Genomic DNA, 20,216 nt, shown 5'->3' on the forward strand with positions numbered 1-20,216 from the left:
CTTCATTTTTCAGAGATTTAATGACTTTTTCGGAGGAAACACTTAACGAGCTCTTTCAACATTCCTCCTAACGTGCACTGGTGGGGCCAGAAGATTGAAGAGAGGAAATATTAACCTTTTAAGCACTGGTGAAACTCTAAATAAATTTTTCTATATGTACACACAGGATGATCCCACAATTTCCCAGTGTAACCGGGACAGCTATGTAAACGCTGTAGCTCGAGAAAAACTTGGGAGAGTAACAGCACTAGAGACAGAGTTATCTGCAAGTCACACTGAGGGTACCAATTTTTCCACTCTTTCCCACAGAACTGATTAAAGATTAATCATTCTTACTGCATGTAAGAATTGCTAACAAGGCAGGCCTCCTGTTCGCTGTCACCAGGCTCCCACTGTGCTTGGAGGACCACACGGTTTCAGGGCCCATGCCCCCTCTGTTCCATCTTGCCCCCTGACCAAGCTGCACAACCTAACTTAACAGTATTAGCTCACATGGACTGCATGGACTTTTTGTGTTAAACTCTAGCTCCAGTAAGCAGGTCACATCCATCTTACTGCAGTTTCCAAGTGAAGATTCTTCCCTTCTAGAACACCAGTGTGTTATACACAATCATCAGAAAGACAGTGCCCTTAAGAAAGCTGTAAGCCACATCCTGAGTGGTCCTTGATGTTCTATTTAAAAGCAGAATTAACCAGAGTTCTGGACAAAATTCACTACTCCAATGATAACAACTCTTTTTCTTCCTAATGACCCCTCAAAACATTTAGATATTATGTTAATAGTTAATAATATGTTAATAGTTATCTGAAAATATACATAAATAAAAATTAAGATCTCAAACTACGTCTTAACACTTTCATCAATGAAAAACACAACTAATGAGAGCAACACTCGAATTATACCCACACTCTTCCTGTAAAGGGCTGACGGTGCCTTTCTCTCGCCTTTTCCCAGCCATGCTGACCCAGCCCCACAGCTCTCCCAGCCTGGCACTACTGGGATTGCCTGCTCATGGGTAACAAGAGGAGCCATTCACAACTTAGGCTTGTGGCTACCTTATGCTTTACCTAAACTCACATCTTCTATTTGCTCCATGGATTAGCTGAGCACAGGTGGATTTCAGTGGGTACCATGCCACACTGAACACCAGCTTGCAAATAAACACCAAACAGCTGCGCACAACTAAAACCAAAACCCTGAGAATGCCTCAGCCACTGCATGAAGCCGTCCACTACTGTTTTGCTACGAGAACAAGACAAGATCTGTTGTGCCACTCACATAACATTCTGCCCTTCTGCACTGCTTTCCTCTCCTCTGTGCCCAGAAACCCACACACATCTTGCCAGACTGTTTTTTCCCTACCTGTGGCTTGCACCATGTTTCAATTAAAAAAGTGAATGTTCAAACCTTTAGTTACATCTGTCAGTAGGACACAGATCCTGGAGGTGGGTTGAACTCTTTGTGATTGTAATGTCTCATTTTGATAGCAATACCATAAAACAATAGTACTGATTTAACAGCATATGGATTCACAGCAAATACCATCAGATTCTCTACCGCAAAGTATCAGCAAGGTGACTGGAAATGCTGTTTAGCAAGGGAGCACAGTGAGATGCCAGGCTCCCCCGAGCTCTATGAGCTCCCAATATGACACCAACACTGCTGGGCTTGTCCCTATCTATGAGTGCCAGCAGCAGTCACTGCCCTGTGACTGTGGTGGAGCAGCAGCAGCAGCAGAGAAGAACCCTGTCTTCTCTGATCCTGTCCAATTGAGTTTGGTGGCATCACACTCCCTGTGCCATTAAAATGCAGCTTTTCTGCCCCATGTAGTTGGATAGCAGGCTTAATACATCTCCAAATGGACAAGACCATCAAAGCCACAGATCTCATTTTAAATGTAATGCTTTTTTCAACTCTTTCGAAATAAAAAAAGGGACGCACTTCAGGCTAAACCTGAAGACACAATGGGAAAAATGGAAAAAGGACTCTACTTTGGGAGGATTTTCCCTTCATGCAGCCATTACCAACGCACAACACAGAGCACCTCTTACTTCAGGCAAGAAGTAACGTCAAATGGACCAAATTAAGGCTAAAGACAATCCAGCTGTTCAAACTCCCTCAGATCATAACGACAGTTTCCAACTCCCACCCCCAGCCTTCCCTCTCTGCTTTCTTCACCCATCACTTTATTAAGCAGTACACAGTTTGTGCAACAAGATATTTCAGAAATCATTCAACTGCAATACTGATAGCCAATTCTAATCATGATTGTCTCTCACAAAACAGGATCAGAGACATTCCAGACTTCCTAACACCTAAATCATGTTGGCAAAAAAGCTGGTGACTGCACAGAAGCGAGGAGAGACGAGGGCGCTATGTCTGGGACTGGGAATGGTCGCGTGCTCCATGATGATGTACTTCTTTATTGGGATTACAATTGTGCCATTCTACACTAAAAGGTAGTAAATCATTTGATTATGAATACAAGGTTGTTTCTTCTTTTCTGTCTTCAAACACAGTTATTAAGAGAGTCAAAATATACGTTAGTACACTGAATAATGAATAAATATTACGTTCTTAAAGAGCTCACAAGAATGGAAGACAGAAGTAAGAAAAGAACAAGCCATTAAGTGAGGCATTTAAAGGTAAGCACACAAAAGAGGGCTAGGACCATCCTCAGGGCTAGAACCAGAGCAGACTAAACCAAAACATTTACTACGAAACCATATAAGATAAAAACCAGTCATGCTTATCAAAGCTTGAAAATGAAAAATTAAGTCTTCCATAAATGTAAAACCCATTAAAAAAAAAACCCATAACCATACTTTTCAGTGGTAGAGGCTTATAAGAGAAGTAATGGTAAATTTGTTTGGTCAATCAGACGTATCTTGCCTCCAGATCAACCATCATGAGAAACACCTTCAGCAGCCCAGCCTACCACAACAAATACTACGTTGAATGCCAACAAGGTTACAATTACTCACATTTGTATTTCATTGCACAAGTTCTGCCTCTATATATAAAATCAATTTGCAAAAAGCTGAGTGTACTAAAACCAAGAGTTTACTAAAACCAAGACTTTAGCAGCTCATTTTTCCATGCATGAAGATTTTGACAGTACATCCATTGTTTCTTTCTTTGTAGCAGCACCTTCATACTCAGAAACCTCAAGGCATATATATATAGGCAGATATCAATGCTGCTTTTCATACCACAAAAACAGAACAGCCAGACTTCAACATTACCTTATGTAACAACATCACAGCTGACAACATTCCCTAATGGATTCAGAAAAGCTGTTCAAAGCCATGCTATGAGATTTGAAAAACATTAACGAAAGACATGTAAAAAAAAAAAGTTTCTTAAGAGTGCTAGGAGGGGCAAAGCTCACTGCATTGGTGATGAGCAGCCCTGAGCTCTGCCTGCGCTAACCCACCAGTGGCACCCAGAGATGAAGCTCCAATGTATAACAACTCATAGCTGATGCCACAAAAGCATTCAAAAGCAATGCCTTTTGTTTTGGTTTTGTAGTGTTTGGACAACAGAAACCATATGCAAGGTCCTCAAAGCCAACATCAAGGACAAAGCCCTCTGCCCGAACAGCGAAAGTTCAGAGGATGAAGATATCTTTCACTACCCTTGCCTACAGGTGTGGGTTAATCTGACAGCCTCGGGACAAGAGGTCATGCTGTATCACACTGAAGATACCCTGGAAAGAAATCCAAAGGTAGCACATTCCGTTCTCTCTCTGCTGCTATTCAACACCTCTGATTCAATGGGAGCAGTAAGAGCAGGGCGCACAGCTTTGCAGCCACGCAGCAGAGCACAAGTAGTTGTTCAGCTTTCACACACCGATGCCCATGCTTAGACCAAGGAATGCTTAAAATGCTTCAGAACATACAAGGGGCTTCAATTTTTTCTTTAAACATTACATCAAACGTTAAGTTAATACTTATTAAGCAGTTGTACCAACTGCTCATGAATATTTAACATATATGAATATTTAAACATATGCAAGTCTCTGAGTTGAAGACAAATGGTACTGTAACATAAAAGTGACAGTCCCAATAGCTGGACTTTCATTCTGAGCATGTTAATGGTTTCTAGCAACATTACTCCAATCTGTTAGTCTGCAAATTTGGAGCATACATACACCAGCAGACAGCAGGGAAATAGGGCAAATGTCTCATGGACAAAAGCACACCCAGCCAATCTCGGGATACCAGCCTAACCACAGGAGCTTTTGTCAGCACCAGCATGTTTGTTTTACTCAGTGCAACTTTACTACAAATCCTGCATTACAGCATCTGTCATAACAAGCCATTTCAATTTCTCCTTCCAGTGCTCATACGTCCCCGGCAACTCCGAGAACTCCAAAGAGGTGAAAGCACGAATAGAAACAATTGCAAACAATTTAAAAAAATATCAGACTTTCCCATGCTACTATGACCCAGGAGGAATGCAGAGCAATGTCATTTTAAGCAGACTTTATCCCCCCAAAGGCCTCCTCTTCACTTTCCTTTGGCCCACGCTCATGTTTACCGGTGGATGTCTGATTATTGTCCTGGTAAAGATCAGCCAGTATGTTTCTGTTCTTTCTGCTCGGCAGTAGAAAGTAAATATCTCGCAAAGACTGTTGCTACCTATTAAAGTGCCTTTGTTCTGTCTTGGCATTCTGTGACTTTTCAATACACCAGGAGTCAGCAGGTGGGCAGGCTTTCTAGGCAAACTGAATGGTGCTCACTGCAGATGCATGCTAACAGAAAGATGTTTTATGTTGAAGATATGTTTGTTTCTAGACTCCTAGTCATGTTCTGAGGCACATATAGGTAGATGCATTTCCTGTTCTCTGAAAATAACCCTAAACCAATTTCCACATTGCTACCAGACACAGGGAGAACATAAGTTGCATCCTGCATGCTATGTTTGACTGGCATCTGGGACACAACTAACACAAGTTTGTGCATCATTCACAGTGGTCTGATTTATCAACCACTCAGGACCTGTCATTCACAAGAAAATTTCAGGGCATAGATAGAAATCTAAATGTATGAAAACCTTAGTTGTAAGAAATTAATGTACTGCAATTCTCTGTTGTTAACAAAAAAAAAAGTTGATATGTTAAACCATTATAGGCATTTTCCAGCATCACTAATGGAACAGCAACAGAATTTGTGTTTCATTACAATCAGAAAACTGAAATCAGATCAGAGTACTAAAAATTAATTATTAACATCAGCAACGCTCCTTTAACATGTAGAATCATGATGGTTATTGGTAATCTTTACAGGGAAGGAGATCTAATCCACCCTTTTAAAATTCAGACTTTGGAAAGGGGTGGGAGACGTAGAGGGGGTGTAACAGCATCTACAGTAGGAGGAAAAAATATTTCCACAAGAAGAAAGTATTTACATCTTCATAGAACACTTTGTTGAAATGCAGTGTGTGAAGCAGTGCGTATGTACAGTTCTGATCTTTCCCAAGGCGGAAGCGCAGCTGACAGAGGCAGGGGAGATTTGGATGACCAAAAGCATTTGTTATGAGATGGGAAGGGATGAGATCCTGCCTTTTTTGTTTACTCAAAGCTAAGGCAAGGATACAATAACTGCTTAAAAATATATAGCTATTTAACAGGGATATATCTGCTGAAGCTTATGTGCTGTACTGGTACAAAATGAGGCAAACAGGTTTACCCCAAAATTCCTTTTCAGCAGTTGAAATATCTTCCATTTGAAAGCTCGAAGTCACTCACAACTACTCCACACTTTCTCACACCACAGGTAAGCCAATCACCTAGGCAAGTCCCTGCCAGCTCGTCCCCCAGCTCAGCAATGCTGGTGAGCAGTGGCTCTTTCTTGCAGCAGCCCCTGACCCCCCAAATCCCATAGCTCTGGGATGCTCAGGAGTCAGTCACTTGTCTCAGAAGAGCAGATGCTCCTGATCTCACTGAACTTGAAGGCCAAGGAAAAGCGTAAAGGCACAGAGCTTGTGCTGCAGATCCCAGCTCAGTTTCCTGACACCAGCTCAGGAACCCATCCATCCATCCCACCTCCTCACCTCCTTGCTCATGGTTACCCCTGACAGCAGGAGCTGAAGGTTTATTCAGAGCTCTTCCAGATTTACCTCTACCAAAAACAGAGGACTAAATGAAAACTGTTATTTCCCTCCAACATGTACACATTGCAAGTACATGAAAAAAAAAAAATCTTACACAACCATCATAACTTCTTCCTTCAATGAAAAACCATTTTCCATTTGGGTAGGAGATATTCGGAGTGAAAGCAGCAAGTGCAGGAGAAAAACATGCAGACACACATTTGTAATCTTTGTTATTTTGTACGCTTTCCAAGTCCGTATTAAAAGGGAGAGGGGTTCAAATGCAAGAAGTCAAAAACTCTTTCGAGGAAAACAAACAAAATATATAGGTGTCACAGATGTCTGCTCTTATTTTAAAATAATGCATCGTTCATTAGGCATAGTTCTCCTTAATGAGAAACTGTTGTAGATACTTTTTCCTTCACATGTTCTCTTAAAGCAGAAAGGTTTTTTTTAGCAGCACGCCAGGTTACTGAAATACTTCTTGTAAGCATTTTAAGTATTTATTGTATGTCTGCTGAACTTGAACTCACTAAAGAGTGAGACTGAGTTTTCCTAACACTCTACAAGCTTCCTACAGAAGCACATAAGGAAGCTATATACTCCATAGGTTTTTGTTTTAACATTATTGCATTGTACTGTCAAGTCTACAATAAACTTAAACTTTAAGAAATGCTATTCTCCCAAGATGTGGCAAAACATACTGCATGGGAAGTGCTTCAATACAATCTCCAAATGTGGTCTAAGGCACAGGCCAATAGATCTGCCTCTGTTCCCATTGCCTTGATGTGCACCATCTAACCTCCTCAAAAGGCCCTGCCTCCCTTTACCTTCTCCATAAGAACAGCTTAGCTTACAATGGATGCTCAGAGTACATCTGAACCTCTATGGAGTTCCTCCTCCTTTAGTTGGTCCTAAACAACTCCATATTAGAAGGTAATACTTTCAAGAACATCAGAAACAACACAAACTCGGAAAGCTTGCTATACATTACTCACCAAACCACCTGTGATGGATCGAGCAAAGTAGCCCAGAAATGCGTCCTTATAGGAATAGTTATGGACAGATTTGTTTAGCAAATACATGCTTATAATCACAAAGCAATCACATGAGTAAAACTTAAACAGCCAGTAAATGCCCAGCAAACAGTGACAATTTATATGTTCCTCATACATGCCTCAGTGAACTGCCCAGTGCTGTCTGTACAACTGCACAATGGAGGTGTGACAAAAGAAGCCATTGGGGAAAGAACGAGAAATAAAATAACAGAAATAAGATGCCTCCAGAGGAATACATGGAGAGTCCTGATCAGGAAATAACTACTGATTGGGTTCCAGGCAGGTGCACCGAGCTCCCTCTCATAGCACAAAGAATGGCTGCTGTGTGTATCACACTATTACAACAATAACAGTGCTAAAGCCAACTGGGACACGAAAGAAACACTGGAAGAATAAGCATAGATTTTATAACCTGATTAATAATTTATTTATGCAGGCCATTTGTATTTCTATAGGAATAACACTGCTTTCCTGGAACTGTCACAAATCCTACTTTCCAAGTGCTGGATATAGACTGTTGGGAGCAGTTTTTCTTGCTGATGTCCAACAAGGCATGGATGGCAGTTCTACTGTAGAAAGACAGAAAAAAAAGTAATCCAGCATTATTGTCAAGGGAATTTGCAAAAAACTCTAAAGTGAAGCTCATCCCAGAAGTGAGAAAATAGTTTTCTGGATAAGGTGGATTCAACATTGATCAGCTTTCAATGAGGTCACCTTGCTCCACCTTTGAAAGACAGCAACAATGGCAGCTTTAGGGGAACTGAAGGGATGCTGATCCATTACAAAGTCACCCATCTGTCACCCATGTCATTCACCTACATAAAATATGGCAGGCACGTTCTGGCGGCCTCCAACAATTCTTTTTTAAGCATGCTGCTAACCAGGTCTGTTTTCACTCCCCAGTACTTGAAGTAGCTCAGGACAAAGAAGACAGAGAAGACTGGGGTGCCCAAGGATCCCTCGCTCACTGAATACAGAACTGCTCATGGCAGTCGACACCTTCCAGCCGAGCAACTGCTGCCATGTTCTTGGTAGTCTTTAAAAAAAAAAAAAAAAGGAAATAAGGAAAAAAAAAAAACAATTTGTGGCCTTAGAAACCATATGAAACAATCACCATATTATACTTTGAGCAGTTTCTGTATCAGAAAAATAGCCTTTGTGGTTAACCAGATAACTCCACATATAGGAGATGAAAAACCCAAAGTCAGAAAATGTTTCAATTGGGTAAAAAACGATGGTAAGTTTTGCTACAAGGCATTTTTCTGCTCACAATGAAAGGGTTGGTAGGTGGCAGAAGGAGACACCAGGCCATACCAGCTCCCTTGCAGGAGACAGCACGACACACAGCCACACAGCTCCTCTCAATCAGAAGACACAATTGGCAATCATCTCAATCCTCTGAAACCCTCAAGAGGGACATCAGAGGAGCTATAGAGCAAACTGCAGTTTTCTTTTTACCCCCCAATATAATGGCAAACTGTAAAAATGCTATGAAAGCACGCCACATAGGGGTTCCTTATTGATGGTAGTGTTTAGTTCTTCTGGAGCAAGGTTTCTTTTACTATGCCTCTCTAATCCTTAAATATAAGTTATAATGGATAGCTGTAATATTAGATGTTTTCCTCCTTGTTATCTCTGGTTCTCCACACTCTCGAGCGCTTTAACAGAAAGAAAAAAAAGGCAGCAAAAATCTGACAAAGAGAGGTGACTTCTGCCAAGTAGAGAAGTCAATGAAACAGATTAAAGAAAGTGGTGACTTAATACCATGCTCTTCTTGAAGAAACAGCAATGAAAAAACATCCTGTCAAAGTTGAAGGACGACAACGTGCTCTTCCACAGCTTTCCAAAAATAGCTGTGCATCTCTTAAATAAATACAAGTAGTCTCGTTACACCCAACATTTCCTTCCCTAGAAATGTCAGACAGCAGTCGCAGGGATATTAAGCTGTCATTCACATGCTGCCATACCCAAACCAAGACAGCTATGTTCCCTTTTCTCCTTGATCACATATCTCCATCTATAATAAAACCAAAGATCTCATGATTTATTCCTATACCTTTCACAGAAAAGCAAAGACATTTTTTTCACAGAACTGGGTACTAAAGAAGTTAAAGCTTTAAAACAGCTGAGTTACAAGTAAAAATCATATCCTACTGTTATTTCATATATAAAATTAGGATGATGTAAATAATTGCTATTGCATTTTTTATTTGTCCTTATATATGTATATATACAGATAGCCAGATAGATCACAACAGGAAGGCCCAGAAGGACTGAGCACACTGGCAGTAACACAGCATTGGCCACTTAACATTCATTTTACTTGTTGAAATGGGCTTAGAGAAAAGCACAGAACGCTGCCCAAACCATACATAAAAAAAAGAAAAAAAAAAAAAAAAAAAAAAAAAAAAACTTATAAAGCTATAAAACCAGAATCAGCCAAATGGATTTTTATCATCTTATCTCCAGAGGAACATAAATGAACACTTTCTATGCGGTAAGACAGTTCAAATTTGCAGTACAGAAATCATGAAGGTCTTGTTTCAAGTCTCTCAGCTCACGTAGGTGATGGAGTGGCTGCTGAAGCCTGAACTGAGGCCACGGAAGAAAGCTGCAATACATCAGCCTGTTCTGCAGAACCCCACTTCCCTTCTGAGATTCCTCCCACACAGACTGCTCTTTGGGCTGGCTATCACCATGTCTCAGTATATAAGACCGTCATAAGACCATCTGCAGAGAACTCCTCAGCTCAAATCTTGTCTGTCTTCTCCACATGAACTTCACTACGGTATAATTTTAGAATTCCATCAGCAAGAAATATGAACACAGCTGAATAGACAAAAATAACAGCCGGGCATCTGTAATTCCTCACAGGGCAAAGAGGAGAAGCATTAGCTTGATGAACCACAGTTTAAGTTAACACACTATTTTTAAAAGCATCTATGCAACTTGAATGTCCTTTAAAAATTTTATGTTCACCCTTTTGTTTCTGGAGATGACCATAATGTCATGCCTCTGGAACACAAGGTGAAACAGCAACGAGATAGGAAAGTCCTGTTTCAAAATACAAGGAAATGCAGGGACACCAGACTGTCTACAGATGAGTCAAAACAGTAGGCATGAATTTTAATTCATTAATAAATAAAGCATTATAAATAAAGCAATAAAGACACTTACATTTGTGCATGTATTTTTAACAGCGCTGTAACAGTTTATGTAGCCTGTCATATATTTGTGTACTTATATACACATACAAGCACAAGTTTAATTCTCATTCTCTGGGAGGAACAATCAGGATCCTTTAAAGCCAAAGGAAACAAAGGTTTTCATACCAAAACCAGCAACTATTTCCATTAGGAATATTATAGTTAAAAAACAACACCAAAAACCAAGTCTTTCAGTTACTCTTGGTAGATTGTCAGACACAAGACAAATGAAGGAGTATAAATGCAAATGAATTGGACACTCTTATAGCTTTAAAGTTCCAAAACTCTTCAAAGTGTTTTTACTAAGAAATACAAAGCAGTGTGACAGTTGCAGAAACCACAAAGGGACACCAAAGACTGCTCCACTGTGCCCACAAGTCACATCAGGGTAGGTTTCCAAGCTTCACCTAGAGTTAAGATACTACACTGGGGCAGAGGGAATATCTTTTACTGTCAGAAAAAGTGTCAGTCAGCCTTAGAGAAGTCTGTGTTTTTCCTTTTAGTTACTGACGTTTCTTCTCCTCCATAGCCACTCAGATAGTTCTTCAAGACTCACTAGCAGAGGGGAGATAATTCATTGCTTTCTTGACTGCATCTGGTGGAGCAAAAATAGACAGCACCAACAAATAGAACTTCTGAAGATGTTAAAATAAGTTACAATCAAACAAACAGCCTGAACTTGAACATCACCATAAGGTGTGTCATACAGTCATACCCATGGGTAACTGTACTCTCACACCTCTTAGCAGAAAGCTTGCAAGAGAATGAGAGCAGCTCCGAGCTGCCATGTTTGTAAGGAGCCTCACCACTCTGTAACTCACTGAAGTACTTCCCCACAGCTCAAAGAAACAGTTCACATTTCTTCATGGTCAGGTAAAAGCATTGCTTATTGTTTGACACTTGCCCAGAGAATCCCATGCAAGCAATTCAGATTGGAAGAATCAAGTCATCCTGGCAGAAATGAGATCGTGGGCCTATACTGTTGTGCCACTGCCTTCCTAACAAAGCATTCTCAGCTTTCCAATATTGTAGCAATGTACTTACAGGCAAATTACTTGAATTCCACCAGAGATGAGGAAAGCAAAGTGACTTTTTGACACAGATGCGAGCAATGTATGTAAGTGATTCAAGGCTGTGTCCCTGCATGCAGCTTTATGAGGTATCAGTTCAGGAAAAACCATCCCTTCTACATCACAGTAATGAGGTCCCTTCTACATCACATCGATGAGGAAAAAAAAAATAAATAGTGTCAACTGTGTGCTGTTACTGCTGATTTCAGCAGAAGCATCAGGGTTACAATTGACTCATGGCTGTTACACACAGCTGCAGCTTCAGGCCAGGGTTGCTGAATGACACCTCATTTTAATCATAGGTCAAGCAGGCACTGACTGCAGATGACCGAATTCCAGTCCTTCACATCCATCTCCCAGAAGTCACGTACTAAACTGTGTTCAGCAAAATCACAAAGAACTGTTTGGTGCTTTTAATTGCTATAACATTAGATGCTTTGCCTATATATATTTAAGTACGCGCTGGGTAACTAACAATAGAGAAATCTGCAAATGCAAGGGAAATTACAGAAACATACAGAGGTTACACTGCACGTGTGTGGCAGAACAAAGCTGAGAACTAGATTTAAAGCAACAAGTCAAAAAGCTGTTGGGATGACATCGCACTGCTAGTCTCATAAGTGAGAGTTAATCTAAGACTGTAAAAGGAATGCAACGCTTTCAGTAATATGCTGCCATCTCAGAAAGCTGCTCATAGGGACAAAAAAAAAAAAAAAAAGCTGGCACAATCAAAGAGCCTTTAAAAAAGAACCACAAACCAACTGAACTTCACTACAAGTATTTGCAGGCAAGGGTTTTAGGAGCAGGCAAGCTGGAATACTCTGACCAGGATGTGAGCTGAAGGTGGGCTGCAGGCCTTAACAAACAGAAAGATCCAGACAGCACCAAGCGCCTGGCTGTCAGCATGGGGCACCTCATAACCACAGCTCTCACAGTCCCCACTTATTAGAAATACAATCCTAATAATTAAGGAGCTCCTTCCAGGATGCCTGATGCCCAGCTGTTTTGGAACAAGATTATCAACATGCTTGTTTCATTATTTTACAATCTGAAAATCAGCACTCCTTAGGTGCCCATATGTAAAGAATTGATCTATATGAAATGCAGCAGATCATCATTCTAGGTGATGTTCAAGTGCTCTCATACAGTGTTGAGACCTTGTATGCTACATGTATACTATACAGCCTTAAAATACAAAGACATGATGCAAAGGTAGCACTGAAAAAAAAGAAAAACTGATGACACTTTTTGACCTCAAATAAACGTATAGCAAGATATTTACACACATTAAGATTAGGAAAAAAAATTCTCAAGACAAACACGAATTTAAAACAAGAGAAAACAGATTGTAATTCTTTATCCCATCTTCTCAACCTTTTCAACCCAGCTTGATTCTGTACCAAAAGCAGACACCGGTATCTGAGTCAGAAACCTAAATCCAGAAATTCAGAATTTATGTGAATATCAGAAAGGAAGGTATAATTCCGAGTTATAAAAATTAATACATGGTTGTGGGTTTTTTTTTTTTTGGGGGGGGGGGGGGGGGGGGGGGGGGAATTGAAGAGCAAAGCAACTAAAGCCAGTATATAATTAACTCTAGAATACCATTCTCACGTCAATTCTGCAGTTGAAAGGAATGTAATTGTTTACAGGGGACCAGCAGCTCCAGTGCTCCGTTCTGTTTGTTCCCTAGTAGCTGGAGATGCAATCAAAGCTGGCGCCCATTCAAGCTGCTACTGCAAAGCCACTGTGCTTCTCTCCAAGTCATACCCATGGGTAACTGTACTCTCACACCTCTTAGCAGAAAGCTCGCAAGAGAATGAGAGCAGCTCAGAAACAGAACAAGAGAGAGACTTTGCTGGAAATGCCACAGTGTAACGTGAACAACATCAAAAAAAAACAAACAAAAAAACAAATTACAAACCAACCATCACCAATAACCACACTAATAAAGAGCCAGAAATATTCCACAAATCTCACCACATGTTCTATACAGCCAATGACAAGCAGACATTTTTTCATCAGAAATTTCACCTATATGCTGAACTCCAACTTTGGTTATAAAACATTAGCTAGAGTAGCTTCAAAACAAAAGCTCATTAATCAAGGAGCACTGCATTTACTGCTTCCAGCACAACTTCCCTGGTAGGGATGCTAACAAAAGCACAAGGGGCTTTGAATTTTCAAGGTCTCTTCCCTCTGCACCATGTTATAAATACAATAATTGCTTTTCCTCAATTTCCCTCATTCTCTGCCCATTCTCAAAAATACATTCTAACATATACTCTTTCACAGTCGTTTTCATAAGGCAATAAAACTCAATCAAGCCTGATCGTTTTTTTTTTTTAAGCCACTGTTCCCATCTTGCTTCTCTTTCTTGTGCAAACCCATTGTATGAAGCAACCATTAACTGGTTCTTGAGGGCTAAAAGAGGCCTTTCTTCAGCCATTACTTCAGCCCTGAGACACTCAATGCTTATCATCCTTGTCTGCCTCTCTCATTTCCAGCATATTTTTAGAATCTTTTATTGCCATCTCTTATTCCCTTGCTAGTCGTAGCAACTCGTTTTGCACCTTGGCCTTTCCGATTTTATCCCCACACGCTTCCACTATTTCATCTGTATCACACTCACAGCGCTTATCTTCCTGTACCATCAGGATCACTGCCTGCCCTTTCCAGCAGCAATCAGCTTTCTTCTATCTTCTTCCCAGGAGACTCTATAGATCAGCTTCCCAGACCTGCTAAAATCTCTTTCTGAAGACCTCTGTTCCATCACACTACTGCTCTCCTTTCTCCACACACGGCTGTGATCCCTGTCATTTAACAAGTGTCATCAACTCAAACCTTTTTTCCTCAGTTCACCCTGAAATTATGCAGTTCTGAACAAGGAGAAGACAATTAATTCAGTTTATCAATAAATCTTTAACTTTTCCTGTACCTAGGGCTATTCAGCATACCATAATACTTAATCTAATACTTCATAACTGACCGATAAAATTATAAACAAGCTATTTATTGCCCTTAATTCTCTTAAGGACAATACATCTATTGACTTTTGATGACAATGAAGCAGGAGGGAAATATTTTTTTTTTAAAAAAGGCTCATCTTCCCAGGAGATCAAAGGAGCTACAAATAGTGCAACCCAGCAAAAGGAAGTCTGAGGGATAAACAACACAGCACAGCGTTTAGCAGTCTGTTTTCATACTAAGAAAGAAATTAACAGCCTTCTCAGCTGATGACACAGGACTGCTCTGCAGCCTGATCCAAGAGCCTCAAAATCCAGCTAGCATGTAACTGAGACAAATTTTTGAGTCCCTTGCCTCTAAGTGTAGCAATAAATACAAGAAGTTAGTGTTTGAATATGGTAGAACAGTGTTTGAATATTGCCAGTAGCAACTCTGCATCATAAAAACATATTTCTACAGCTTACAGTCCACGCACACCCACCTCCCAAACACCTCTGCACTTCTGGTCATGCAGCCACAAGCAAGAAAAACAGTATTTCTATTGGAAGTTACAAAAGGGCTGTAGCACAGATTTGATTTAAATACTAATGCACTCTCTAATACCATTACAGCTATAAACATGGCTGAAGAGACAATAAGAAGGAAGGCCAACTTTTCATTAGAGATTGGAGAGCATAGCCTGTATATCACTGCTTCTTTTTGATCATGAAAATGGTGGGATTTCTCTTTTCTGTTTATGTGCTGCTTTAGCAGACACAAATGAGAATCTTGTCTTTCCTAGGCAGGGATGTAGCACTGGGGCTATCTATTTCTCAGCACTTATTTTCTTCTTTCTGCTCCAATTTATCTTTCTCCTCTGCAGCGTTTGCTTTTGCACTGATTTCTTCATTTTTCACTTACTGGAGACTTTTCTCATTTCACTGATTTCACTCCTGCATAACTTCTTTCATAAAGAAATCCAGCATTATAAACTCCAAAGGAAAATATCTATTATGCCATTTAATAGTAGGCTGAAAAAAAATACTTGAACAAAGCACATAAGCAGAAAAAGACTAAGATGTTTGTGTTTCACACGACCATTTTTTGCAGAACTTTGTAGATATTTATCTCTTACCGAGTCTACTCCAGTTTTGTCTCACGGATCCATTATTTTTAATTAAAAACCATTCTTCATTACTTTGTCTTAAGAGACAGCAGTCTGAAGTCTAATTTGGAAAATAGTATTTCAAAATCATGTAAAAAAGTAGTCCCTGTTGCGTTGAATTCAGAGAATGGGAAATAAGAGTCTGTTTTAAAAGCTGCTAACCACACAGCACTGCTTTAAGATGACCCCCCATGCTTCAGTTCACTTCTGAACACAGCCCTACCAGCTTCCAGTGAAGAACTCCTCTCCTGGTGTATGCAAGAGGAAGAGGAGCCAACCCTGCATCAGGCAACCAACACACCCTGCTGTCATGCTACTCAGATCACTTCTTTGGCAGCCCTGGGTGTTTCACTTGCTCCCTCCTCCCACAGAAGAATGAACACAGAACTAATGTACCCACTCCAATGACATTAACCAACCCACCCAATTAAAATGCACTTTCAGTTTAAGTAAGTCTTAATACTTGCCATTAATCATCACCACCTCCATCTCATCTTCCATCTCTAATTACTGTGTTATTGTTGCAGTGTCATTTGAAACATGATATATGGATGGATTTACATCTTCAGTGCAACATATCTTCTGACAAGCATTTACAGATCAAGATCACTGAAACAAGAAAAATTCTAAATGATACCATTAGCACAAAGAGGCAATATGCAACATGTAAAAAACAGACAAACTTCTACACCAACTTCACTCCTCTAAGCAAATAGTTGATGTACTTTATGTCTGAGTAAAAAAAAAAAACAAACAAAAAACAACAAAAAAAGCTTCTTCCTCCATAATACAAACCATAAAATTCCTACTGTCTATTTTTACCTCTCATTAAACTCTCAGATACCCTACTGGTCCTCCACTCGAAAAATCAAAGCTACTCTGAGAACAATCAGCTGCTTTACCACTTGGCAACTTGTACTTCCTAAGCGCTGCAGATAGCTGCTGTTTGACTATATGCTATGGGTGACCAAGAGGGCTTGACCTGAGAGCCAGCTCTTATCTGACCCAAATTCGGGATTCAGTGAGTGCACTGAAAGCACGTCCTGCTTTCAGATGGAACACCACCTCTCATTCAGAGGCAGAATGATTAGGGAAGTGAGGACCTCCTCATCCCTCCATCCCAACGCGCATACAGTGCCAAAAATTCAATTAGTTAAAATGAGCAGAAAACATAATTTATTATTAATCAAACAGATTACCAGAAAGAAAAAAAAAAAAAAAAAGTAATTTAACTGATCAAGCCCTGTAGAAGGCTGGAGCAAAGGTTTCATTCAGACAGCTGCCTTCACCAAAGGCTGCACTGAAGCAGAGCGTTATCTGTTAGATAAACACACAGTGCTTTACAAAGCCCAGTAATAACAAGGCAGCCACCAGCCTCCATTTGTCAGATCAGCTCCTGCTGGCTGGCATCTTGCACAGTTTACTATTTAATTCATTCTGAAAAGCAGCATGTAATAAGCTATCCTGACATATATTTATTGGGTGCTCTTCACAGCACAAGTGCTGTTAAATTGCCTCCTGCACATCAAATTTTCACCATCAGTATTTTCAAATTGCAAAGACTTGAGAGTCTTCAGCTCTAAAAGTGAATACCCGAGCCCTGGAGCTGCCAGGCTGTTAGAAAAGCAGGGTCTTTGAATAAAACACACTGCCAATAGTAAGTTGGCCAGTAATGCTGCTTCCCATACCCCCAGCAGGCATGATTACAGAAGCAGTAGATAGGTTTTCATTAAAATCACTGAGGATATTAGGGTGTTTACAGAAGGCTTGCGTTTACGACCTTTCATTTTGGATGAGTGAAGATGGTCTGAAAGACTATTTCCAAGTTTAATGAATTTGATAAAAATGCCATTAACTGTTTTTTTGGGGGGTTTTTTTCCCCTTGATTTCATTAGTTGTTCAAATCTTCCTGCTGCAACAGAACCCCATGCAGAGACCAAGAGGTCCCCTATTGGAAAGATTAGCATAATACATTTTAAAAAACAAAACAATAAAACAACCAACCAACCAAAAACCTACACTGAACAAGGGATGCTTCATATTCAGCACAAATGTTGGAAGTTCTGAACCCTCAATCTTCTCAGAATTATGACTCTACTCAGCAGTGAGACTGACAGGTCTCAGGTCACAAAGACCACCATGCTGCTCCACTCTTTTGCAGCCTTTAGAGAACGCAATTCTGCAGGTAGAAACCTGCAGTGCAGCAGTTTGAAATGGCATTATTAACATTCTAAAGGCACTTTGTAACTTTGCTTTGGTCTTTCAGTCCAAAAGTTACTTTGATCTGAAAAAGATAGTAAGGTGGTACTGCATGGATTAATGGGAGAATCAGAAAAGAACAAAACAAAACTGTAAAGTAGTTTGTGAAATGCAATTGGAAAGCAGAACTCTAAAAGGTTTGACTCTGAAACTAGATGAGAGAGAGCACAGAGTTTTCCTTCAGTGCCAAATCAGTTTCTCTCCTCATCTCATACTACACCTTGGTGGGAGAAGGCTCCTGCTGGGTGATGTGCATAAGTTTGCTGTGGTTGGACATCCTGAGCAAACCAGTCTCTTCCTCGCTAAGCTTCCTCCCAAGAGCCATCCTGTGCTCCCCTACACTGCATGGCTCCAACGAGGGCAGCGTAAGGTGGAAGGGGAACAGGGGCAGAACTTGCACATCTCTTCCTTGGCAGATTCAAGATAAAGTCATTTGCTAAACATTAAGATCCAAATTAAACCCAACTGATGCTCATTACAATTAAGCGTTGTCTTCCCTGCCAAGATGCATGAGACAGGTTTTTCTATAAAGCCTTCTTACCAAATGAATTCTATGCAGGAGTACAGTGGCACTAATACAAAACCATTAAAATGAATGTCTCCAGCAAACAGTTTTCTTGGCTTTCCCACATTACATTGAAATTCAACAAGAAGGAAAAACAAACAAACAAACAAACAAACTTAGTAATGGACTTAGGAAGAGAAAAAATACACAGGTTGATACAAAGTTTAAGTTTCAAATAAAAGATGAAGCTTTGCCATTTTGTACCCCAGCATGGGGAATACCAAACAAGCTAAATTCTTGTTCATGCTTTATCTGGAAAGAAGATAGTAACCAAGACAATTCTGTACATCGGGAACTTGAAACCAAGCACAAATTGCAGCCATTCTTCAGTTATGACTGGGTCATCTCCATTCAAGAGTAGACATCAGCACCTAAATTATCCACTTCCCTTCCCTCCTTCTTCAACATCTCCAAATCAAAATATCTGTTTTATGATTTTAACAAGATGAGCATCTCATACAACTATAGCATTAGTAGAGAAAAAGAAAAAATCTACACTTTGCAAGCTGAAAAGAAATGCAGTATTTCTGGTGTGATAACACACTGCAGCAAACAAGGCAGAAAAAAACCCAAGAAGTACCCTCCTGCTTTGTGACTCCATCCCACATGGGATCCCAATGGGGCTGGTTTTGCTCTCATTAGAAGAAAAAAGCTGACTTTAATTTCTACTTAGAAAACAGAAGCTGGCAGTATTGGGCTTTCATGCAGAAAAGGAAGTTGACTTAAGCTGAGAAGCAGTTTTTACACAAAGGACTTCAAGAGAGGAAAGAAAAGGTAGCTTACCTTATAAGCTGCATGGTTCACAATCATCTAGAGGTAATTCTGATGGTTGTTGGCCTATAGTAACTGCATTCATCTCCTGAACATGCATCAAACTTGTTTCCAGTGGATAAAAATCCTACTTAGAAACTGCTGCATAGAATTTAATTTGGCTTGAGCGTGTTTTTATTTATCACCTTCCCCCCCTTCTCCTTTGATGAAGTACATAACAGAGCCCTGTGATCTCTGAAACGCACTGCTTAATATTTATGTAGCACTCTAGCAGGAAAATGATGCATGTTAGTAAAGTTGCAACATGACAACTGCTCACAAAGAATATTTCCTTGGCTTTTCAATTCATGGTCCTTTCTCCTCCTGGGTCACACAATTAATTCCTTAGTTTCTGATCTTGCAGTCATTAAAGCATCCCTCATCACTTATAGCTCATCTGACTTGGCCATACATCTACATTAGCAGGCTGCATTGATAGCAGCTTTGTTGAAGCTACTGTTTTAAAACACACCTAAGTAGGCTCAGAGTATGTCAGCTTCCAAACTTGTTTAACTGCTTAGATAAGTCAATGAGACTTGTTCTAAGAAGTTTAAAGCTGCTGACAGAAGTCAATATTTGCAAAGAAGGAAGCATTATTTTACTGGACTCCATTATATGATTGTGGTAGTGGAATTCAATTTAGCTTAATTCTCTGAGTTTAGAGCTCCGCATTAGTGCCAACCGCTATGAAAGAAAAGGGGCTTTAATGTCAGTTCACTTCTGAGAGGATGTTTTAGAACCACATACAGTTTTCCAATTCTTAAGTGTTTCATCCAGCAGTCAAATGAGCCACAAGGCCATTTATTTTTTCAGTTCTTTGTGCTTATGGTATCACTTTTAGAATTAAGGGCCAGGATCTCTAGTCTCAGACCACTGCTTTCTTTCATCTCCTACACCAAAAACTATTGCAAGTAAATTCTGATTTTTGCTTCGTGGTTTACACAACACAAGGCATTCCTATGGCAACATTAACAAATTGAATTCCATCTAGAGAGCTTAACTCCTAAAGAGGAATGGATCAGCTTCCTAGTATTTTTTGT

At 40.1% G+C, this 20,216-nt stretch overlaps 2 protein-coding genes across 2 annotated transcripts in view; one reads left to right on the forward strand and one right to left on the reverse strand.

Annotated features, from left to right (window-relative positions):
- KCNIP1 (potassium voltage-gated channel interacting protein 1) overlaps positions 1 to 20,216 on the reverse strand; it is a gene marked incomplete at both ends in the record, with an annotated part of 307,273 nt that overhangs the window by 275,880 nt on the left and 11,177 nt on the right. The gene's annotated exons all lie outside the window — the stretch shown is intronic.
- KCNMB1 (potassium calcium-activated channel subfamily M regulatory beta subunit 1) lies at positions 2,324 to 4,613 on the forward strand (the record flags this gene model as incomplete). The annotated part of the gene is made up of 3 exons (XM_079542589.1): positions 2,324 to 2,460; positions 3,533 to 3,728; positions 4,344 to 4,613. The coding sequence occupies 3 exons, from the start codon at positions 2,324 to 2,326 to the stop codon at positions 4,611 to 4,613; spliced, it is 603 nt and encodes a 200-aa protein (XP_079398715.1).

This window comes from Tetrao urogallus, assembly GCF_951394365.1.
Source record: "Tetrao urogallus genome assembly, chromosome: 14".
NCBI classification, from domain to species: domain Eukaryota; kingdom Metazoa; phylum Chordata; class Aves; order Galliformes; family Phasianidae; genus Tetrao; species Tetrao urogallus.